The sequence below is a fragment of the Ciconia boyciana genome, chromosome 6, assembly GCF_034638445.1.
Source record: "Ciconia boyciana chromosome 6, ASM3463844v1, whole genome shotgun sequence".
Classification (NCBI taxonomy): Eukaryota; Metazoa; Chordata; class Aves; order Ciconiiformes; family Ciconiidae; genus Ciconia; species Ciconia boyciana.
The window spans coordinates 60,070,785-60,095,794 of NC_132939.1; the positions used below are offsets into that span (position 1 = coordinate 60,070,785).

A 25,010-nucleotide genomic window follows, 5' to 3' on the forward strand; every position below is an offset into this window, starting at 1 on the left:
GACAGCTCTGAATCCCAAGCTGTTGGGATACAGTGTGACTTCCAACATATTGCTTCCAGCCCCCACCACCCCCGGGGAATGGCCTGGCAGGGGGAGCAGCACAGCCTGTTAGGAGGAGCCTCTAACAAAGAGATCCCTTATTCCCCACACTCAGCTAAAGGGCAGCACCCACATCAGTCAATGCAAGGAAGCCAGTTCAGCTTCTTGCAGGTCAAGAGACCAGAAGAGTGGTGATAACTTTATATATTTTTTGTGCTGTGTGGCCCAAATTAAAGGATGCAGAATGAAAGATACCACATCCAGAAAGGATGGAGTTGGTTTTTTTTACCTTGAAATGCAGCTTCAAACCTATGCAGGAAAGCCAACCCTAGAGGGCTGAAGAAGGAAGAAAAAAATTAAATGCCACCAACTGCTGTCATTGGACCTGGCTTCGCTCCAAGGTCTGTCAGAGCTGAGATTGATTAGGATATATGGTATCCTGGAAACAGTCGGTACCTTCAGCTGGTGATAAAGCCATTTTAATTGTCTTGCTACCACCATGGCAACCATAGTCCCAACCACAGCCTCCAGGAGCGGAGACAGGCTGTTGGAGGACAGTCCTGTGCCTATAGACCACATCTGGTGATCATGCAGTGATTCAGACAGATAAAACCTTGCTCCAACGCCAGAAGGGACCAAATTTGGAGAAGGAAATGAAGCCAGTACTGTAATACATAGTAACTCATTATCATAGCCAACATGAAGCATAATGATTTAAATGAACCTTTGGTACTGTACAGGGAGGCCCCCGTTATGGCAATCCCTTCAGGTCCTACCCCACGAACAACCCCTGCAGTGTTGCACACCCACGTGTGGGGTGTGCAGGGCCACGTTCCCTGTGCAGCGGCAAGGGATGAAGATGAGTGGCCTTGAAAGCGTATCAGGGAGTGAAGCCTGAAGGGATGGGGAAAGGGTGTCAGTAGGAACTCTGCAGCCAAGGAAAGACAGGTGTTTTAATAAAAAGTTACTCTCCTCCTTCCAGTAAGTTTTTGATATTTAATATCAGAAAGCTCTGTGTTATTCTTTATTATTTTCCCAGCCTGAAGCTCCAGCATCTGAAGCCTCTCTGATTCTCATGCTCAGTGCATGTTAACACACCTTACCTTCTCCAGTTCAAGCAGCACCACGGCGTGACCAGATTTTCTGACCCAAAAGCCTTTGTACCAGGCAGGAATTGATCCCTTTTGCTGCTGCCTGATTTGAGTGAGAGCTGAGCCTGCCGTTGGCCAGCTCGGCCATGCCTGCTTGGACCAAGGAGCCGTGCTGCCCACGTGTTCCTTTGAGATACGTAGCCATGGGACTTTATGTGAGATGCTTCACAAAAAAACCTTTTAAAATAATCAAATATCTGCAAATGAATTGGAAAATCTTCTCCCCCCTGCCTCTGCAAGGACATTACTCAGTCGAATGCAAGCAGAAAATTGAAGGACTGAGAATTTTCAATCAGGACTGGGGTGATTAATCGTCTCGGAGCACTCACAAGGTGACGTGCACAGCAAACAATAAGGTATGACATCTCACGATTCAGAATGAGAGGTGTGTCCAGGAGGGACAGGAGCGATCCACAGAGAGGAGCGGGATGGGAGCAGAAAGATCAAATTTACAACAGTAAATTCACAAGGTTAATAAGGGTTTAGCATCGTGCATGTTTATCTGATTCCTTCACTTCGGCTGAGCCAGCACGGCTGTCCCTGTTTCTGATGTTACCCTGCAACAGAGGCAAAAGAAATGGTCTCTTTTAATCTATAGCAAAAAGGTTTATGGTTAGACACACCTTTGTATATATGCTGTGCAGATGGCCAGTTGCCACCGCTCAGCTGACGCACTGACTTGTTAAGGCATGCAAAAAGAGAGGCATGCACACCGTGAAGAAGCAAGGTGATAGCTGCATCTCTTGCTGATTAATCCGGGTGTTTCTCCCTCTTTTTCTATTACTTTGTGGTCGGCTACACAAGTGTAAAAAATTCCATGAGCTGCAGAAGCCCTCACACCAGCAGGATGTCAAGCATAGGAGATTTGCACCTCAATAGCAAACACTGATCCCAAGTCCAAAGGGGGACCGGTGGGAGGAGAGAGGTCACAGGCAGCCCTCCAGGAGGGCATAATATTGGCCATAACTGTGGCGTATTGGCCACGATAACAAGTCAGATTTTGGCAAAGGCCCAAGGCAGGGGCTTCTCTGATGCAGCAGTGCTGGCACCGAGGGCTTGCACGTGGTCTCCTCCCGAGAAACCAGAGGCGGCACGTGCAGCTGGTGTCACCCAGGGCCTCAGCACTGGCACGTCTCACCAAGCTTCCTGACCATGGGTTTTCATCTTAATTTAGTATGCAGGATGAGTGCCCTTCCCACACCAGTCTTACTCCAGATCTGCAAATGCAAACCCCTTCTCTTGGAACCAAGAATTATTTCCATGATATTTATTTAATAAAGGCACTTGTGCAATACTTGGGGTCTCCTGGCATAATTAATCATGAAATTAAATTCAGTCTTTGCAGTGTTCAAATCAATTCGGCAGGAATAACAACAGCTGACTGGCACCCTGTTCATCATCTAGAGAGCCTTTGCCATCCAGCCTATTTTAGAAACTGCGGTGGGCTTCAGAAGCCACCAGTATGGGGCTTCCAGGAGCCTGAATGGAGGATATCCCATCCACATCCTCTGCTTTCCCAACTGGTGTCTGATCAACTTGCCCATGGAGGGAACTGAATTCCCCACTCGGCACCTCAAAGGTTGCAAACACAACTCCAAAGCCTTCCTGGAGAGCACCAGGCAGATGCTGGATGCTTCTGAACGTTTTTACTAGCTGCCACAGATATATCTTGAGCTGACAGAGGCATGGACTGTATCATAAGTGTTCATGTGAGAAAAGAAGGGTGACATTTCCTCACCAGATACATGGTAAACATGCAGTGGAAGTATTGCTGCAAGAGGACCATCAAACAGCATCTGGGGATTTCTCATGATTCAAAGGGACCTCAGCCATCCCCTCTGGTGGTCCGCATCGTTCCTCATTATCCCTGCTGCCCTGTCTGGGTAGTGTCCCAGCCAGCTGCTCTTAAATCAGTCTCAGCTAGCAGTTGCCCATTGCCCAGGGACATCCAAAGAAGGGGAGAGAGCCCTCGACTGGTGCCCAGCCCTCGACGTTCCCGACATGCTGGTGGGGAGGAAGGACAGAGGCTGTGACCTGTACCTGTTACCTGAAAGCCCCTCAGGAAGAGGCACAACTGCCCACTTCCCTGCCACGATCTCTGTGAGGAGCAGGAGCAAAGCCCCACCACACTCGGCAGGGCACGGCGGGGGCTGCAGGCGGACAGCACATCCCTCCGTACCCCCCCAGCTGGCTGGGTGCAGCACCCTGTGTGCCGCCGGGGCACATCTGCCGCCCAGGACTACACAGATCTGTGGTGGAGACAGAAGCTTGTTCTTTCCTTCCTCGTGGCCACAAAACCCCCCCCAATTGTTTCTGCAAAACTCAAATAGCTTTAAAACATCTTTTTTTTCTGACAGCAGTCACCCCCTGTCCCTGCTCTCCACCTTGCCTTTTGCGGTTCCTGGTGAAGCGACTCAGGAAAAAGTGCATGCAGGAACCTGCTCACGGGGAGCAGAAGTGGAAGCAGAGGGGAAGGTCCCTCGGTGGCACCGCGCTGTCCCCACCAACCTCCCTGCAAGATTCTGGTGCCATTAGATACGGAGGGCGGCAGCAGCAGTTTCTGTTTCACCCAGCGGAGCAGCTTGCCCAGCCCCATGGCTGGATCCTGCCATGTCCCGGCCATCACCTGCGCTGCCCAAGTGCCTGATGGGGCACACGGGCTTCCTAATATCGCCCTGGGGCTCTAATGACACTGACACCTCCATCCTAAATAATTCCTGCAATTCCTAATGTCACTGGGAAGTCGGTTTTAACATCCACCCTATAAATCTGCCCTTACGGCCGTTCTGTCCTCAGACAAGAATAACTCCCTATTACGAGTCTGGGAACAAAACTGCCATAACAATCGGCCAGCCCATTGCCACGGCAGAGTTCATGCTCAGCACGCCATGTCTTTATACACTGAAGCTATGTATTGCCCAGGTAGGTTTAAACCGATAGCTACATTTTATACACACTTGCAGAAGGAGAGTGTAAAAAGCACGCAGTCTGTAAAAGCTCACGGTTTGGGAGCAGCTCCCGAAGGAGAGCCGACACAACTGGTTCTTGGGTGGCAGTTAGTTGGGGTCCATGCCCATAACCCTGGCACTGGAAAATACCCTGGCAGATACACCCTCTGTATAACAGTATATATATCCTCTCTATATGTATCCTTTGGGAAGGAGCTGCCTTCACTCCCAAATGGGTTCCCTGGGCATGGGCACAGATCCCCCCCGTCCACCGTCCTGGGTGCGTGAAGAGCTGAACGCAGCTGTGCCAGCACTGTCCCACCTCCCTAATCCCATTACCTTTCAGCATTGCCCACAGAAACAGGCGGGTGTCTTCCCTTAAATCAGCAGCAGCTGACATTTTTCTCCCCACCCCCCTGAAATGGAGGCCGAGCTCCTTGTTTCCCGACAACTCAATGTTAGCCCGAGCAGAGACTGAAGAGGAGGTTACACATTGCCTCCTCTTCCCCTGCCTGCTGCTGGCCGGGCAGAGGCTCTGGCGCCTGCAGCCGTGCCTCCCCCGGACGCTCCACGTGCCCTGTGCCGTCCGCACGTGCTGGCACTGGTTCTGCAGGACCTCACGCGAACCAAATGCTGGGAGGGCCTCCCCTGGTTGACACCCATCTCCCCTTCAGTGCCCACGCTGCTCCATCGTGCTCTCATGTGCTCGTGCTGGAAGCCCCGCTCTCAGGAAAGGCGTCGAAGGAAAGGCCTGTTCTGGCATCCGTGGTGCATGGCCGTCCTCAGAGCCCCGCTGCCCCTGGGGCCAAGCGAAGAGGGGACCCCGGGGGCTGCATCTCTGCAGGCTGAACCCGCAGCTCCAGTCGCTGGACGTGCAGAGGAGGAAGGCAGGTCTCGGCCCCCCTCGGCCCCTCAGCGCCTGCGCTTGAGCTGCTTCCCAGGGGGACAGGCAGCACTGGGGAGGACCGTGCTCCTTTTTACAGCCCTCCAGGGCCGCATCCCCCCACCACTGCTCCCCAGCCTCCTGCCGCGAGACTGCCTCGCCCCACTGCAGGTGTTTTCTGCCTCTTCCCCCGGCATCACAAATAGAAGCAGAGCTGCAAACGCTCCCCTGACAGCCTCTCTCCGGTGGGTTTGAGGTGGACTCCTGACAGGCCCCTGATGGCAGCCCTGGCGTGGTCTGCCTGCCACCCCCAGCTCCGGGGCCTCTCTGGACAAGGCGGTGACGGGATGCTGTCCACAGGAGAGTGTGTCCCAGCTGTGGGCTGGGCACGCAGCTGGGAAACTCACTCTGGGAGGAATACCCCCCTCCCCAAGACACCCCCAAAAGAGCAAAAAAAGTTTGTGCCTCCTGAATTCAGCGGCTTCTCAGCAGGGACTGCTGGGGGAGGGGGAGGGAGCCCCGTGTCAGCCCCACGCCCGGAGCAGGGCAATGGGGGAACTGCTCGGGGGGAGCGTCCCCTCCCGGGCCCCTCTGTCCCGCGCGTGGGGCGCTGTGTGGGCCGGGCCCGCGCGGGGGCCGGGGCTGGGTGGGGCCGTGCTGTTCCACGCGTGTCCGCGGACAGGGCCGGGACCGCGAGGGCTGCCGCCCCCCGCCCCCCTCCCCCCTCCCCCACGGGGCGGCCCGGGGCGCGGCGGGGGGCCGTGCCGTGCCGTGCCGTGCCGAGCCGGGGGGGCCGTGGCTGCGCGCCGCCCCGCCGGGGCTGCCGGGGGAGTGGTTTCCCCGCGCCGGCAGCGGCGGGGCCGGTCCGCGGGCGGGGAGGTGCCGCGGCGGCGGCGGTGCCAGCGCCCGGCCCGGGAGGATGCGGACGCGCTGACGGAGCTGCCGGCTCCCCTCTGCCGCCGTGCATGGGCGGCGGGCGGCTGCCGCCTCGCCTCGCCTCGCCTGCCCCGCCGGTGAGCCGGGCCGGGGGGCGGGGGGTCTCCGCCGGGCTCGGGCTCGGGGCGGGTGGCGGGGCGCGGCGGGCGGGGGGCGGCCGCCCCGGGCTCGCCTCTGCGGGGCTCCGGCGGCAGCCCGGGGAAGAGCCGCCACCTGCAAGTCCTCCCTCCGCTTGCAGTCCCGCGGCGGCGGCCCGGGCCCCGGGGAGCTGCTGCCGGCCGCCCTGGGGCAGCGCGCCGGCGGCCGGAGCCGGGCGCTGGGGCGGCGGGGCGGGGAGGCAGCGAGCGGGGCGCGGGAGCCGGCCGAGCGCCGGCCGGGAGCAAGCGTTTCGCTTCCACGCCGGGCTGCGGGAGTTACGCGGGGAGGAAGGGCAGAAAGCGCGCCTCTGCCTTGGCTGGTTTCTCCAGATGCTTTGGTTTTTTTGAGTAGAGGATGTTGAGGAGAATTCGCTGCAGAACGGGTTCTCCTTGGAAAAAAACCCAACTTGCTCGGCAGCCGAAAGGGCTGTGTGAAGGAATCCTGATGAATGAGCGTAGCGCTGAGGGAGCTGTTGGTTCGTGGTCTGCGATCGCCTGGGCTGGTCGTTTATGGCATTTTTTTTCCAAGGCAACTTTTGAGGCAAGGAAGCGGGTAGCAAAGCGCAAGTTTAAGACAATGATGCTTTTGCTCGCAGCCTAGCTGAACGGGGTAAAAGAGCACTGAAATCCTGCTTTTCCCATCAGGTAGCAAATACCACACATACGATTCCTTGCAGAGAAAGAAAGAACCTACTTTGCTCTGTAAATGAGGACTATGTTTCCCTCTGAGCAAGGGGTGTGAATATTTTCCTGCTGCCAAATGAACGTACCACAAAAATTTTCTTTTCATCTGGGACACAGCCGTGTTTGTAGATCTCTGAATATGGCTACAGTCGTGGAGGCGAGTTAGGTTAGGCTGGATGTAGCATTAACCCCTCAAGCCACAATAAGCGATATACAGAGCGAAATTTGTTTCCATTAGTCTTTTCCTGACCAAGACCTTTACTGCAGTCGTATAGTCAGCGGGACAGCGAAGGAAGCCCTCCCGGCTATAGGTTCAAATCTTACTGAACCCCGAAGTTGGTGTTCCCGTCTGTCCCGCAGCCTGGCTCTCTGCACAATGCCTCCTTATGAGTAGCCTGAAAATGAAGGTGAAGCGGGGAAATCTGCCTACACACAACCAGGCTCAAGCCAGTGTTTTCCATCTCTTAGATTTAATGAGCAACAAATTTTGTGTCCAGAAAAGAATCCAGCTCACAGCTCAGGATTTCGATAATTAATATTCCATTTAAAAACATGTTTTCAGAGTCAACATCATGATTACAGAGAGAAAACAAGCAAACAGGGAATGACTTGACCTGGTTTCCTTGCTTTCCCAATCTAGCCTGACAATTTGTCAATCAAGTGGAATTTCCTCTAACGTCGCTGGTACATTACTTTAGCAGAAGAAATGAACGTGCAAATATAGTCACTACTTTCCCTCCCTTCTCACAATGATCTCTTTGTGTTAAGCAACAGGCTTTTGCATAGATCAGGTGTCAACCCCACAGTGTCACAGGCTGAAATTGCTCCTTCTCTCTCATTTCTGAAATTATGCCCCTGCGTTTGAGCCTGTTTAACCACATCTGTCTATTTTGGAGGGGTCAGTCAGAGAAGCCTTGATCCAGGGCGGATCCTGTGTCATATAAGGCAGGAGGATCCCTGCCGTGACTTCAAGGAGACCAGCATCTGCCTCAGCCACAGCCCTTCCCTTTGCTCCTCAGACATGTGTACCTTCTCTGGTAAAATCTGTAAATGAGTCAATTTCCTGCATTTTCCGTCTTCAAAGGAAGACTTTATTGCAAACCCCAGGAAAACTGCCAACCAATAACAACCAGGTAGCATGAAAAAGACTGATTGATACCAACAGGTCCTTAAAACCTTATCTCAGCCCCCTCTTGCAGCCTTTGTCCCTCTTTGATCGCAAATCCTTAGGGGCTGGGATCAGCTCTCCTTCACAGTTCGGAGAGAGTGTGACCAGGACCATCCTCTGCAGAGCAGATACCGGTGCTGGAAGAAGCTGTGGTCCAGCAGGACAAGCCCCTGCTCTCATCAGTGTGCATTGACTGATTCTGCAGCATTTTGCCCTGTAGTGACCATGTCCCCATAGGACTAGGAGAGAATAGTCCAAGTCCAGCTTCTCTGTTGAGACCACTGCAACTTCTGTAAGATGTAATCTGAATTTTCAGCTGAGTTCTGTCTCTGACATGCACGTGCATAAACTGCCTGTGTGCAAATATTTAGGAGACCTCTAGATCCGGAAGGTGCTTGTTAATTGGTTGGCAGGAAGACTCATAGCCCCATTAATGCATATCTGCTTTCAGCGCTAATGACTCATTCCAAAAAAAACATACTGCATTTTTATTTTTTTAATAATTTCTTTATTTTTAGCTGCCTGTTGTCCTCACCCTCCATCGTGCCCATCCCTACTGCGATAGCACACGGTGTTCTCATATCCTCCATCTCAGGCCGGGGCGACTTCCCATACTTGGAAATTCAATTAAGCTTATGGAGTTTTAATTCCTAGAGAAAACCAGCTGCATCTCTGGTTTGAGGTTGTGATGTCATGACACCTGTGGTTGTGCTGTTAATTACCATAGGGAACATTAAAAGTCTCTTCATTGTCTTTGTTCTCATAGGAGTGTCTGGTGGGGTTTTGTTTGCTTGTTTTTAAAATCTAACACTTTTGCTGCGTTGGCTTTACTAAATTCGCTACTAGATGCTCAATATTGCATCATATTAGAGTGCTGATAGCACCATATTCCAATTTCCCCAGAGTTACAAGGAAAAAAAACAGTTTGTCTTTTAAGTAAATACTGTTCTACCTAACCGTACCTAACCTCTTATCCTATTCTGTTACCTAGAAATGAGCCCAGTGATAGACTATCCAGAGTATTCTTTCACGGTGCCAGAAAGACATCGGACATTTCGCAATCCATTTCCCATGACATTTCCAACTAAGAATCACCTACTCTGTGTTGATGTTCTAAGATCCTTTTTTCCTCCCTCATCTTCTGCTCATGGGACTGTGGCCTGAATTCAGGACCATCCAGAAAAACCTAGGGAATAGTAGAAAGAAGCGCAGGAAGCCAATTTTCATCTGTCACCCATTCCCACAGGTGCTGTAAGGTGAGGGACAATCGTGGCGTGAAATAGGAGGGACAAGAGAATCGTCATCTTTCACGGAAGATCCCAGAAACAAAACCGTTTCTTTCTGAGACCCTTTAGTAACGGTTGCTCTGAATTAGAAGGAGTGATACACTTATTTGTAAGGTGCTGGCTTCGTAAGGTTTTGAGAAATTGAAGCCAATGCAAGGTTCGCTGCGTGAGCAGAGCTCAGAAACACTCTGCTCAGCACGGGCATTTCCGATCCCAAAAGCAAGTCCTGAGATGAGAGAGTATTTGCACAGCGAGTACCAGAAGAGATACCTCTAAAAACATTTGACAGCTTGTTGAGGCTTATCTCTAATTTTGATGGGGCTGTTTTCTTAATGAGGTCCTTTCACATCAATTAGCTGCTGAATCCGATGTTAAAAAAAATAAATCCAAACTTTCTCTTGGCACACGGTTCCGTGAGGACTCTGTGGAGATTTCCATGATACCGAGGTCTACCAGCATTCGGGGGAGCTGGCTTAGTCATTCTTCCCATCTGCTCTGCTGCTTCCTCCCTCCGCTGCTCTGTACATGCTTCCTGGCTGTCTGCTCCTCATCCCTATCTCCGAGCATCCTGGCTGGCGGCCCCGCTCTCCTCCCTTGCCGTACCTATCCCTTGTGGCATCTTCCACGAGGAAGCTCAGGTAGTTTAGTGCTGAGATCAAAGAGCTGAAATAAATGAGATTCTCTAAAGCAGCCAGGAAAAAGAAAAAAGAAAAACCCACCAAGGAAGCACCCATAGCAAGCAGCGCTGCAAACATCATTTGCAAAAAACTTTGAGTTAAATCACCCCCAAATCATGAGATTGCTTTAAAAATTGTGATAGTTACACAGGCACATTTTAGTTCTTTTTCCTCCTCCTTTGACCATTTATGAGTCAAGTTTCTAGCTCCTTTTTGCAAACAGGGCCGGTAGGAACTTGGACAGCTACAACAAACTGGGAGTTGAGGTTTGTGTGTAGTCATGGCGCTCCGGGAGCTGGGGATGTAAGAGGAAGAACAGCTCCCTGATGCCTCACTGTGCACCTCGCAGGAGTCAAGGAGGCTGAGTTAGAGAGATCTGCCAGTACCATGCCCCTTGCGAGCCTGTGTTTTCTAGTGTTGGTAGTCCACAGATGAGTGTTTGAGAAATTCCCCAGGGTGATATTTACCCCAGTAGCTTCTTTGGAGCAGGAACAGTAAAAACTGCAGCTCGCTGCGAAGTTAGCGGTGAGAGGCAGCATGGTCTGGAAATAGCAGCCTCCTACCCCTTTTCGCTCTCCCAAACTACGTGCTGTGTCTCATGCTGAAATGCCTGCTCCTCCACATCGAGAGTCATTTCATCTCGCTGCTTCCTGAGAGAGATCGACATCTTCTGCAGAGCACACGCTGCCGAGGAGAGGAAGGCAGCTTTGGCCTGCGGAGAGCAGAACTCAAGTACTGTGTGGGTGGCCGAAGACAAGAGCTTCTGAAATGAGGGAACAGAACAGATCTCTAATCTCCAGACTCTGACACATATCGCACTTTTCTCAGTTGCTTAGGAAAGAGATTTGCATCCAAAAAGAAGTGGGAGGTTTAAATAGGAGTTCATACACACGCGCATATATCTTCTGTGGTCCGTGCGGTAATCTACATTTCGCTAGTCCCGTGGAATCCACAACACTTCATAAAGTGCATCCATTACAAATGTGCAACCAGGGGAAACAAAGAAGCTGTCCAAGTTCCAATCCACAGTGTCCAAAAGCTGAGCTCAGTAGGCAGTCACGGAAATTGGAGGCTGCAGGGTGTCCCTGAGGTAAGCACTTATTTTGGGTTGTGCCAAGGTGCTGAAGCTAGTGACCCACCCTCAGCAGAGGTACTGGGCATGGTCCTACCTGTGTGCAGCCTGAAGCACTGCAGGGCCTAAGCCGTAGCTCCGTCTTCCTAGGACGCTAACATAAGACTGAGGCATAGAAGAGTTGGATCCACAGAAGCACCTGGCCCTAGAAAACGCCGACTGATGTGTCCTTGCAGGGACGTGCACCTTCTGGTACCCTGTGAGCAACCCCTTCGTGGCTTCATCCGCCACAACAACGTAGCTCTGTCCTAGATCGCCCACTCATCCATCCTGGCTGAACTGACGGCCCGACCTGCTGCACCAAAGTGGCCCAAATAAGGCACCCTTTCTTCTTCTGGGTGGAAAAACCTCCTTGGACCTGTTTGCTTACTGGAAATTTCTAAGCAGGGTTTACTGTGGCCCATTGAAATTTTCCACTTTGCAAAAATCGAGCAGTAGACCATTGTTTCTCCTGCCTGACACCATTCTTATGCATGCCCTGTCCCAATTTTCCTTGTAATCAATAGCAGGGGTTTCTTTTTGTAGCACACAGAAAGACTAGACTCCTTGAATGAAGAACAGTTTGCATTTATCCAGAGGCTTTAGTGGGGTGAAGCGGGGGGGACCGGATGCCCAAGGCTGAACTCCTGGTTTGTTTGAGGTGCTATCTGAAATCGGTGGGAACCGCATGTGTGCTGCGATTGCATGGACGAGCTCCCAGAGCTCGGTGTTTACAGTCCTCCCGCGTGCGAGGCTGACCCGCAGAGCCGTGTGGGGCACGTCTCTCCAGCACTATTTAAATATGGGGCTGGTAAAGCCCGTGGGCTTGTCCCATTGAAATAAGAAGGGGAGGGCTCCCATTTCTGCGGTGCCAGAAAAATGATACATTTGCACGCAGGGCAATGGTTCAAGGCCAATTTCTGCCACCTATCTACACGTACTTGTTAGAAGGTGCACCTTCAATGTGGTGTTGTTAGGCTGTTATCATAATATTTCTATGGGTGCTCAGTGGGGGAGTGATTAACTCGGGAAGCCCGGGAGGGGAGGAGGCTGTCCCGCAGCCCCTGCTAATCTCGCAGCAGCCCTGGCACCCTGAGGTCAGGTCTCCCTCTGCCACCCAGTTGTCTCCAACACTGGGGCAGCTGGGAGAGGAGGGCTGATGCTTTCAGAGTAGGAGGCATCTCTAAATAAAAGTGACCTGATGTTGGAGGTGCTGCTGCCTTCTGGGGAAGCGTTCGGGGCTCGGCGCCTCTGAAACACGGGGCTCCTTTATCAAGCGCCCAGTCTGCGGGCTGCTAGGATTGCAACCTGTGGCCAGTTCCTATTTCTGTTTTGCCCGATGAAGCGCGCTCGCCTTAAAAACATCTACTTTGCAATTCACAGTGGGTTTATCCCAAGGAAAGGCCTCTGCTGCTGTGCATGGTGGAGTTCTCTCCTCGCACGGCAAAGCCAGGCACGACCCAGGAGAGGCAGCCAGGCTGGGCTTCCCACGCACCCCAGCTGGCCAGAATTGCTGCACAACATCCTGCTTCTGCTCCCTTGTGCCGGTTGTCCTCCCGTGGGTGGTGTGACCCCCCCCACGGGGACAGACCGTGTCCTTGCAGTGTAGAAACTCCAAACACACAGATGCTTTCCAAAGTGGGAGAGAAGCCTGGAGACCACTTTTCGGTGCCTGGGCTTTTGTCCCGTGCCAAGCAGCACAGGTGGAAATCCATCCCTTTGTGTGGGGTGGGAGGCTGGGGGCCCTTGATCTGGGCAAAGGGGCCACCACCGAAGCGTTGCTTGGCCTCACTGGTGGGGCCAGCTCTCCTATCATTCCTTTGGTTGTATCTCCTCACACTTTGCTTGGTGCTACAGCTCCTAAAGAGGCAGGACATGACCAGCTCATTGGAGTAGTCCCTAAATCAACTGTTCTTTACTGGGAGGTGGAGCAGGGCTCTCCAAGCCCAGAGGAGGGGTGGCCAGGCAGTGTCACTGGTCTCTGAGACTTGTGACTTCTTGGTCGCTGTTAATAGCAGCACAGCTGTGTTGGTACTCCTGGAGCCAGAGAAGCAGCTGGTTATCAAGCTGAGGCAAAGGAGGGCAAGTTATTTTGGGGGCGGAAGAGGGGTAGGTTGGGAGAGGGTGCATTGAGCAAATGGGCTCCAGGCTGGACTAATCAGCAAAGCAGCAAAGGTGGGTAAAAGTAAGACAGGACAAGAAGAGATAAGCGGAGAAAGGCTTTACTCGAGTAATTTCCAGACTGTTTCCATTGCAGTAAAGGCTTGTCGCATGGTCTCAGTAGCCATGCCTTGTTTTTAAAAGATTAAGCAGTATCATAGATGGAAGAGTATTAGTTTATGTTTCCTCTAGTGCCAGCCAAAGAAGATAATCACATCTATTAGGTAGATAAAGTGAGTATTTCCTCTTCAGAGAATAAATGCATTCTGGTAGTTTTATACACTGGAAACACTGAACTCTTCAACAGTCTTGACTGGGGAGAAGTTTTTCTGTTTTTAAATATGGCTGTGGGGATGGGAGAAGGGGCTTCTTCCATGCTGCAGTCCTTAAGTGATTTTCTTTTTATTATAGCTTTCAAGTAGCTGAGCCTCAGGGGCTGACATCCCCTCTCAAACATTGCATGTACCATAGGAGAGAGTTGCCTGAAACATTGGGGAGGAGATTGGTCTTGGGTCAGTTCAATCCAGAAGTCCTTTGCTGAGACTGGAAAAGCAATGGATGTGGGTTTACTTCATTCAGTACTGCGTGGATCCTTATATACAGCTAACCAGACATCTGAAGATACCTCTAAATAGCAAGTGGCCTGGCTTTGATTCCAACCAGTGGCCATGTGGTGCCTGGTTCATTCTCTCTTACACCATTTTGTCTCTCATTGAGAGATGACTCAGTGTAGTAACTGTTCTTATTACATCCAGTCTTTTCTAAAAGAGAGACTGAAGGTAGACAAGTTCCTGCTGAATTTTCGTAGGTTTAATAGCAGTGGGTTTGTAATGGGTAGTGGGATAAAAGTCTTCTTCCCAGAGTATTGGATAACACAGCGTCGGATGCTCACTGGTTTCCATACAAGAGATGAGCACTGAGTCTAGTCATGAATTTTTAAGGGACAAAACATAAGTCTCTCTGAAGTTGGTTTGATCACTGGTTAGGAAGGAAAATTGCCAGACAAGAACTATACCTTCTGAATTGAATCCTGGGGATGGAGATGTGATTTCCTGCTTCCCTAATTTGCAATAAGCGTGGCTTGTGGCATGAGAAGAAACTCCAGAATGCAATGCACAATTTTTCCTCTGTCACTGTTTTTGAATAAAATCGGTGTACAGTTAATCCAGTGTTATAAATCTTGGTAGGAAAGCTTCCAGAGCAGGTAGATTTGTTTAATCGCTTGGGCTGGAATCCAAACCACTGGAGGATATAAAATATATACACTAGTGCCATTCACTTCACTGAAAACACCTTTTTCCTATCCAAGGAAATAGCTGTGGCTGGCATGAATATATATTTGGCAAGCTGTAGGGCTAAACAAATTTCTCAGAAAATCATCTTTGGCCAAGATACTGACTATATTTCAGCACTGTAGTTCCTCAAGCCCTTCAGCTAAGACTTTCTGACAGAGAAGTCATCAGAAATCAGTGGTTCACACTTTGAAATGGTGGGATCCTCACCTCTGCTCACCAAGCTCCCTGTCCTGATACCAGTCTAAGTATTACCTTCAGTTTGGAGTAGACCTTTGCAAAAATCACTTCTCCTGTGACATCTGAAAGAAACATGTAGGAATGTAATCCTAAGGTATCCTTCGTTCAGCATATTTTGTCTTCTTTGTGTCTTGACCAGTAGCTTCTTCAGCAGGAATCTCATTCTTTGATGTTTTGAACCGTGTCTCACTAAGCACGCTGATCCTGCCAAATAAGGGTATACATTTTTATTTTCTGATTTTCCAACTATCATCAAAATTCCTGTATGGGAGAATTTCAGAGTGTCCCAGTTTCAGCAGTTTTTATGTAGCTTACACTAAGGAATAAGGTTTAGCATCACAAAAAGAGTCAGATTGCAAAGTATTTCAGCTAAGAGCTTTGGGTGTTTTTGGAACATTAGTTGCCTCGGTAATTCACAAGGTATGCTACGAGCTGCGAGCTGCGTCCTTAGTGAGATCAAATCCCACCTGATGTAGAAAATTATACGGACCTTCCCAGTAGGAGTTTCTGCAGCAAGGTTTCAGTAGTACTCTTTCACACTGGTCACTGCCAGCGTTGTCACCGTGGTTGCACGCTCTGACTCTGCTGTATTGTCTCTTTCAGGCACTTTTAGGATTTGACAGAGTTTGCACGACACTTCGTCAACGACGTGAACACCTGCAGCAAGGACAGTATTTGGAAGTGACATCCGTTGATGTGATTGAAGGTAACGCGCTCTCTTCCGTCACTGCCCTGTACTTGCTGTTTATCCCCCAGGGAGCCTCATGCTCTGGCCGGGCGTCCCCTTTTGCTCCCCATCCTGGCTGGTGAGGTGAGAGCAGGATCAGGCCTCAGTTTGATGCATGCCTGAGCATCCTCCAGGCTGCTCCTTGCTTCAGGTAACGGCTCTTCCTAACCGTCGCTCAGCCTGTCCCACAAAATGCGGTTTTGCTCCTCTTAAGGAAATCTTTGCTTGCATCACGCAACCTGCCTGTTTTCCATGGCCGCATAAGTGCTTCACATTTTTGAATCCTGAAGTTGGTCTTCATTCAAATACTGTTTTGCCACCAGGAATTTCACAGATCAGTTTTGCCCTCTGTTCAAAACCTAAAACAAAAATGTGTGCATTGTTTCTGAGCACTTTCTCATGGTAAGTGGTTTAGCACTTGTCAACCTATATATTGCTCTGTATGTTACTGACCTTGTTAGTGCCACCACAGACAGCAGAAAGGGAGCTGTGCATTTGCTCCGTGCCCCTGGAAAAAGACCAGCGTAGCATGGTCCTGCAACTGTAGCAGTTGCATTTCAGATAATCTTCTCTAAATGTAGTTTTCTCACAGAAAAGCAAGAACAGATTCTGCTTTTTTTCTTTTCCTAATTGGTATATTTGCGCTTAATTAAACCTAGGGGAAGTAAATGCATCTCTTAATTCACTGCCACGAGAATTTTAAGGTTCAGAGTAGGTGACTCATCCACCAGAACAGAATTTATTCTTTGTTTGTAAATGCTATTTATTGCCTTGTTTTGCATCACTATGGCTACTGTATGTCATTGGTAACATCAACATCTACCATACATAAAATGAATGCAAGACCAAATTTAAAAGAGATATAGTTCTTACAATTATTTGCTTGTATCAGCCACTTTTCTGTTCTATGTTAGTACGTGTCAAGTAAAAGCTGCACTAAAAGTGGCTCAATATTTTTCCATCAAAACTGGCTGAAAGGTAAAAAATTCTCCTGCACATAAATCATATCATAGTTAAAAAAGCCCTTAGCAGCCACCAAACCCCTTTTTCAGATTCTGTGGCTTTATAAACAATTCAGTGATGTCCTACAGGTGATTTCGAAGTTTCAGATGAACTGATTTGCAGCGGCATTCTCAGTTATTTTACTTCTAGTTATTTTTAGTGTTAAATACCTAGTTAAGCTTGTTAGAAGCATCACTGCTTTCGCAGCCCATGTAGATTCTTCTGCTTTCCTTTACTGTTTCTAAGTGGAGTCTGAGAACAATTAATCTATTCCAGTTAAAGCCTAATTCTTTTGCCAATTGCATGGCCCCATGTTCTTTTCTGAAACACATCAAGTACAATCACTTCTGCCATCCTATTCAATCAAAGCCTTAAGTTGCACAGATTTTGTGAAATGGCCTGGGCTTCAACAGCTTGGGAGCTGATTCACTGAGGCATCTGCTGTAACACTGGCAGGACTGTCACCATTTTCCCAGCCAGAATCATTTGTCTTTGTCATTTAGAAATAATCTGCAGGGCGTAATGTGGTCTTAGGGAAGCACGGAGCCCGTTATTGCTCAATAATAGAATTTCATGAGGTCTTAACAACATCTTTGAGCTCATATGACACATTTGACAGTGCATGTGTGGATGTATATCTCTAATGTCCCATGGAACAAGGACAGAGAAATGTTTTAAACACTTGGTACGTATTGAAAGACTGCTAAAATAAACCAGCCAGCTGTGGGCGACTGCAGGAGTCTGCCGCTGGCTAGCGGGGACCCAACCCCCAGGACACACAGCAGTGGGACATGTCCTCTCCGTGGTAGCCAAGCCCAAGACTTCACAAATCCCGGCCCCCCACAAAGCCTCCCAGATTATTTCCAGCCAGACACACACTTTCTCATTTCCCTTTCGCTGCAATCCAGGACAGCTGGGGATGGGGCACTGTACCCCAAAAAGGATCTGAAAAGAAAGATGGTTCATCTTGGACACGGTCAGAGCAGTGGGCCCTGTGCTCCTCTGGGCTCATGGCTGGGTCTGGCTAACAGGTGGCGTGAAAATCCCCCAACAAACTCTTCCCAAAGAGTTGGGGAGGGAGAGCAGGGTCCTGCTATGGCCCAGCATAGTCATCTGCAGAGGCAGCCCTGGAGGGACAACAGGAGGGATACAAAAGGGTCCCTCTGGGACCAAGGGAGAGACAGGGACCAGGACGGGGGAAAAAAGGCAAGAACTGCATGAGCACCAGGGGTGGTCAGAGGGAGGAGGCAACGGAGGGAGTGCTGCTTTCCTCTTGGGCAGGGAAGGGTCCACGGGCACAGCTCAGTCCTTTTAAAGTGCTGTCCTGGGGTGCAGGAACAGCTGGTACAGCTGGGCCCATGGTCACCGCTCCAGGAAAGGGTCTCCCATTTCCAGATCACCAGTCCCTCAGTGTTGTCATCCACAGGTGCCCAGTGGTATGGCCCGCTGGATGCTGCAGGAATAAAAGCATGGGTCCAGAAAATAAATGTATGTTAATGATTAGGTGGTTTGTGGTGTCCCTGGGGAGGGGTACAGGTCCAAGCAAGGGCACGGAACTCAAAACTCTCTTCCTAGCAGGCAGAATCTGTCCCTCTTCTACTGTGCCGTGGCTCTGGGAGGATTCAGGCTGTGAAAGCTGGGGGATGCCCAGATCAGGGGTTTGGTTCAGCCTCTTGCTGAGTTTCAGAGCCTGGTTCTGCTCCCCTGTTGTATGTGTGTGTGCCAGGAAGTGTGCTGTTCAATTCAGCATTGCTTGGGTCCAAGGCTGGCCTTTCAGGGCTTTTCCCTAAGCTGATGATGGATGCCTATGGGGTCGGGTCCTGGCCCACAGCTGAGCTCAAGTGTCTCCTGGGTCTGCCGTGCTCTTTTTAAAATATGATGCAGTGGGAGTGAAAGTCTCTGCGGTATCACGCTGCTCTGTGCTACAGCTAATTAAAGTCATTGTGAAGGGTTTTGTAGTAATTGCAGATACTGTAAAATTTAGTTTTGTGGGGTAATTGGTAATGTAAGCCTGAAACAAGTTATCCTTAAGATGTTTTAGTTTGCATTTCTCAGTAGAAGCAGCCTGTACAAAGAAGGCTTTTGTGTGTGAAGCAGGACCAGAATTAATGGCAGCATTTCGTCGTGCCTAAAGGGGTGCTTGCTGTGGCAGGTGGCAGGGCGGTGTAATTGATGATGCCTACGTTCTGCGTGCTGCAGGAGGCTCCGGCAGCCCATAGCTGCTGTACCTGATGAATGCCAGCTAGAGAGAGTGAAATGCCCGGGGCCAAACCCATCCAGGGCTGATGTATTCCCATCCAAAATGAACGGGGCCCCTTCAGTCTGTAGGTCAAACAGAGTGGTTCAGGCTCTGTTTGCTCCTACATGCTTAATACGCATTACGAAGTTTTCAGGCTTCCTCAAATTTTTCAGTAGAATTCTGTACCTATAAATCTCAAATGTGAGGAAAATTGTGACGCCGTAGAGACGTGCGGCTACCCAGCCATGGGCCGGGCTGAGCTCCCTGCAGCAAGGACTGCAGCCGGCTCTCATCCCTCTGCTCCGCGCTGCCGAAGTGCCTGGGGAACACGGAGAGCGCGAGGGACAGCGCTGTAGTGCCTTGGGTGCCAAACGGCACAGGGGGATGCTTAATGGGCACATAAGCAGCTTAGGTTCCTAAGTCCCTGGTTTAATGAGATTTAGGTGCCAAACCTTCCCTGATGCATTTGAAAATCCCACTCAACACCTCTCTGAACACTCAGATGAGTAAAGACTACTGAAAATCTGGCCCTTAGACACCGATACAGCTGGTGTGTCTGGAATTAATGGTTAAGAAGAAGTGCTGGCTCATAACTAAATGGAGGAGACATCTGTGAAGAGCAAATATTGAAGATGTTATGAAGAATCAGAATGAGAATGTAATTCAAGGCTGATATTTCCACGAGTAATTTTTTTAGTCAACAGACGCAATTTCTGAGCTCATATATTAGTAATGAACTGCTTGCTGATATAGGAGGGCTCATATTTTCCTGCTGATGACTCTGGGACTCTATGGGGGTCCTCTTGGCTGTCCCAGGGCGACAGCTGGGGTCGATGCCCTGCTCTGCATCACAGCATGCAGTGGTAGCAGTTGGCTTGGAGGGCCAAGGAAACAATTCTCGGGGGGCTGTTTAGAAAGGACAATCTGTAACACAATTATTTTAACAAATATGAAAAGCCAAAGTCTTTTGTTAAATTAGCTGTGGGGCCAAAGCTCAGAGCTGAGTTTTCTAATTCTGATTTAATATTCGCAGCATGACAGAGGTGATGAACACACGGGAACCAGTGATGGAGGAATTCGTGCTCAGCCAGACTCCTGAGGAAGAAGGAGGCCCTTCAAGCCAGGTAACTTTAGAAAAGCTGGAAAGTATCCTGAGTTGCTTTTCAAAAGCAATGTAATGCAACCAATAACCGTCATACACATAGACGTTGAATTGCAGAGCACAGCTGCCAGAAGAGCAAGCCCTGAAATACATGTTTGATCCTACTTAGGTTTTATTTTTAAAAGGTAAGAGCTCTGGCAGGAGGGTTTTGTCGGGTGCCAGACCTCCGGAGCACGGTGGCAGCGATGCCTGGCCCCTGTGGCGATGCAGGCAAAGAGGGTGCTTGTCACCAAGAGTTCAGATCTGAGCAACCATCGCGTGGTGAAGGCATCCAGCATCCACAGGTTTTACACAGCCACCCTTGTAATGAGCTAAGTTTCCTCACGCCCAGAGGGAGCTCCCTTTTTTAGAAAAGAGACCATTTGAAATGATGGTGTAATTGCCATAAATGGCTGTGGCATCGTAGAAGCAGCATGGGTCAGGGCCATTTGCTGGCAGGTGCAAGAGCATTTTCTGTTCCCAGGCAGTCTCAGACACCCATTTGTGTACCCGCCTGCGGTGCCATTTCCAGCAGGAGGGATCGCAATGTCCCGAGCCCCCCCTGTGACAACCCGCGCGCCCTGGTTCGTGCTCTGTGCTTGTGCTCGTGACTCTCGGTGTCACTGCTGGGGACAAACCACCTGAACGTGTCCTGGTGGACCTGAGTTGCTTCTTAGCACAAGATGTATTATTGTGGGTAGACTCAGAAAGCTACTCTAGGAGAAGCCTGTTGCAGGTTCAAGTCAAGCATTTGGAAGCCAAGGAAGTCAGAACTGAAATTTTGCAAATTCCTTTCAGATCACTTGTGCATGTAATGAAAGGCTGTGTGCAATTAAAGAGCGTACCATAGGCTTTCCCGTGCCTTGTCGACCTCATGGGATAGATGCTGCTCACTCAAAAGAGCACATTTTCAATATTCTCTTCCCTCTTTTTCACTGAGTCCCAGGTTTTCATTATTGTGTTAGTGTACACTGTCCAAACTCCGTGCCAACTCCAACTCCACCTATGTCTTTATGGCTTTTCTATGGTGTCCCTGATCATATGCTCCAGAGGTTTTCCCCCAACTCCTTTACCCTGCCCCTCTGGGAGAAGGGGATACCATCCACGTTTTAGTGATGGCCAACTGAGGCAAAGAAGCAAAAAGAAACGAGAGGTAGCACAAAGTCAGTGACTCAGTGGGAAAACTAGGTTTCTTCCAGCAACTTCCAAGCACTCTGGCCAGGAGGCCGGTCCTTCTCTTCCTGCAGTCTCCTGCCCACTCGTCACACACTCCAGCTTCCGCAGAAAAACACAGCAAGGCCCGACAAGCAGCTCCGCTTCCTGCCAGTCCTGACTCATTCCTGGAGGGACATGGTAAATACTAGGCTCCGGTGGAAAAAAACATTATGTGATTGGTGTGAGAAAAGACCGTATGAGAATGACACAAACAAAAATAGCCAAGCTGAGGCCGCGCAGGTGCCTTTCCTAAATTTTGTTGCAGCCATAATAATCTCCTTTTAGCACATTTTTAGATCAGCGTGTGTCATTTCCTAGGGCTTCAGAAAGCAGATGGAAAAGCGGAAATTTTGTTGCATTGGATCCCCCTGCCAGGGGTTGCCGGCAGGCTTGGGGACGGGGTGGCTGTCACACAGCGCTCTGCCACCTGAGCAGGCTGAGCAGCAGCTGGGGGAACAGGTCACTGTCACCTGTATGTGCAGCCCTGGGAGGAAATAGGGCAGTTTGCCCACAATTTTATGGCTATTTTCTGCCAGCTGAGCCGTGAGGTTCAGGGAACTGGGCTCCACCTGGTCTGAAGAAGAGTGCACTGCTGCTCAGGGGTGTCTCTGGACCTGTCCTGGCCAAGGAGATTTTACCTTGTCTCATATTTGGAAATAGCAGGATCGTATTAGCAGCTGCTTAAAAATTCCTCCCAGTCAAGACAGCTGCCATGGAAATGTCTTTCCAAATTATAAGCAGCTCAGGAGGAGGCTGTGTAATGGGAAGTTGGAGGGAACTTTTCTGATAGGCAGCACAAGCAGCATTGCTTGATCAGGACGAGTTATGCCCACGTGGGTGCAGCTCAGGGAGGCACTAGAAAGGTTTACCTTCAGTGATTCACGTGGTCTAGTTGCACTGAAGGGGCTTTCTCACAAAGAAAATTCCTTCCTAGTTGTGTCTCACTTTGCAACGCTAACAATAATATACAGCATTTTTCACCTTCATGTAGATTTGCAAGGAGTAATGAATCCCCGCAACACTACCATGGGGAGCGAGGGCATGAGGGTGAGAATTATTGTCCTTCCCCATCTCCAGAAGTCATATACAGGCATCGCAGCGATGATAAAAATGTGCTTGCTGCTTCCCAGACACATAGGAAGAAAATTGCCCTTCCCAAGGGCTTGCCTCCCCATGCCAGCTCTGATGCCACGTGGGACAGCTAGAGAGAGCAGCTCATGGGATGAAGGAAGGTTGCAAAAGCCATTGGAGCAAACACCTCCACTGGGTTATGACACTACAGTCCCAAGGTCCCTGGCAATGTTCTGGAGGGTGTGCCCAGTTTTATGGTGTTTAGGGAATATATGAATGTTTCTGCTTGTGCTCATAGCTGGACTAGTGCTGAGGCTGGCTCACATAACAGCAGTGCTCAGTCTAACTGGAGACCGATTCAATGGTGAACGCGTTGCAGATATGCAGGAGGTTCCCACCAGCCCACAGCAAACCTGTGGCAGCACCTGGAGTTAATGGGGATGGTTCTTGCTCTCAACCCCCAGTTCAGTCCCCTAGTCTGCACCTTGCTTATATTGTTACAAAAAAATTAAAATAAAAGGAAACTCAGCTAGCATGGAGAAATTTACAGCCCGTTAGGGCAGGTATGTGGATGTTTGAGAAACCAGGAGATAAGGTTTCAGCAAAGCAGCAACAGAGTTTGTCTTACGTTAACATCCTGGTCTGGATTAATCTTCCTCAAAAAAGACCCAGAAAAAACCCAATCCAAAACAAAGTACCCTGAGAGATTTAAATGAACTAGCCATGTTGAAAACAAGAAAGCACTTTTATGTGTTACAATATCCTTCACTGAAAAGATGTAGCTCAGCTTCAAGGTCTAATCACTGCATAGTGCTTGACCTGCAGCTTTAATGTGACAAATGAAAATAATAGCTGGCACCATCCTCTGTGTAAAAATGATCTCTGGGGCTACCTGTTTTGCATGAATGCATCATAAAATACAGTGTTTCACATTACAGAAAATAGCTCTGCAGAATGGTGGCTTCTTAATAAACTGTCACCTCAAGAAAACATGAATGTCATATCAGAGTAAAAGGACAGCAGCTAGAAGGGCTGCAGCAGCCATTTAGCTTAGCATTACAGCAACAACCTTTGTGTACTAAAAGCCCACCAGAACTGAAACACAAGTGCTTGGCAACATAATGAATTTTGTCGCCTAAGTCTCCATTTTTGCTATGCACGTCGGATCACACAGGTCACGGCAATCATCTGCCCAATGCGCTGGCAAGCAAAGTTGGGTTCCTGGTCCTGGTCTTTGCCCAGCAAGGGACAGCATGTGCAGGGGAGAGTGTGCTGACACCTATTAGCCCCTCTGCCTCCATGCCTGGCCGGCGAGGAGCTTTTGAAATCCTCCCTGTGCAGGACTGCTTGCCTACACCTGTTTGAATGGGTTTTTTGGTGGACATGGGAGTGTGTGTCAAATGTAGAAAGGATGCTAAGAAGGAGCGTGTCTCTGTTTGCTCTGAATATGCATCCCTGGGCAAGACTTTGACGAGCATGTCCCCACATGTCTCACCAGGCCTTCCCAGACTCACGTGAGAAGTACCCCAAGCTGTCCAAAAGACTGCCGTCCATCGTGGTGGAGCCGACCGAGTCCGGGGAGGTGGAGAGCGGGGAGCTGCGCTGGCCTCCTGATGACCTGAAATCAGCAGAAGACAAGGGTCTTCATGGTGACCAAAGAGTCTGTGTCCAGCAGCAGCAGCAGCAGATGGATCTGGAAGGTCTGAATGAGTAATTTTCATCCTTGCTCCCCATACAAAAATAGCAGTTTCAGGCTGTGCCATGCACTGAGTTAATAGTGTTAGCATGTGTTAATAGTGTTAGTTAGTAGCATGTATCTACCTCCCTATCTCCTAGCCTAGAAGAAAAGTGTTTAACTGCTGCACATTTTCAAAGCATCATGGTGTCCCAGGAGTGCATTAATGTAGCAGGAGGTCACAAATATGTAGGTATGACTAGCAGTGTCACTGTGGGGTGAATATGGCTAAAGATAAGAGCTTGTTGGAGTGTAGCTTGCACAGTGAATGCTCCAGTGTGAAACTGGTCTATTTATTTCTGTTTTTTTCATCTCAGTGCTCTCTTTTTCCCTTAAGAGTGACATGGCTTCCATTTTAGCGCACCATTTGCCACCCAAATGCCCAGAGACAGCAGCCAGAATGGGGTGCAAGATGCACCTTCCCTTACCTTCAAAGGGATGATGACAAACGGTCTGATCTTGAAGTGTCAAATCACCTGCTATTCCGGTTGGCATTTCTGGGTGGTGGCAACCACAAGGTTTGATCATTAAAGAAGAAATATGAGCCAAATCTATGGCCTGACCTCCAGGTTGCACGTTATGGCCTCTGTGTTGGTTTTGTGCAGTGACGTTAGGAGTCGTTATGTCTTCAGGACTGAGAGTTTGAGCAGATTTCACTAAGACAGCAGCTAGCTCTCCCACTATGGTGGCTATCCTGCTTTTAGTAAGAGGGATCATCACCTCATCTCACTACCCATCCTGAGGTCTGACATCCCCTGTAAAGTCAGGCTGTGATGCACTCAGGGTACCCTACTCCAGGTTTAACTACTGGTTTGCAAGTAGGGCGAATTGCTCATGTCAAGTCTGAGCACCCTGACGGATCATCTGCCTGGTGGAGCAGGGAATCAAATGAAGGCTGTTGTACCTGTATGGGGAAATAAATGCTGACGAACTATTTGTTTGCAGATACTTTAGTGCATCCAGCTCCAGAAGTGGAAGACAGTACAGATACCCTGGAAAGCAGAACTGAAGAGGACGAGTAGGGACTCCATGGCCTCAGAAGTGAAACTTCATTGTGAATGTTGTTGGAAAGCTAACACACTCTGAAGACATGTCAAAGTAATCTGTATTTAAATCTGCAAGGGTTTTATTTAGTTAGTACCTGGTAAGAAGCGTTTGGGCTTTAGAA

General features: G+C 49.7%; 1 protein-coding gene across 1 annotated transcript; it reads left to right on the forward strand.

The window, feature by feature from the left end:
• Positions 1 to 5,912: 5,912 nt before the first annotated feature.
• On the forward strand, positions 5,913 to 25,010 carry LBHD2 (LBH domain containing 2). The gene is made up of 5 exons (XM_072865289.1): positions 5,913 to 6,034; positions 15,316 to 15,418; positions 19,714 to 19,804; positions 23,606 to 23,807; positions 24,788 to 25,010. Exons 3-5 carry the CDS (start codon positions 19,715 to 19,717, stop codon positions 24,862 to 24,864), a joined length of 369 nt encoding a protein of 122 aa, XP_072721390.1. The 5' UTR covers positions 5,913 to 6,034; positions 15,316 to 15,418; position 19,714; the 3' UTR covers positions 24,865 to 25,010.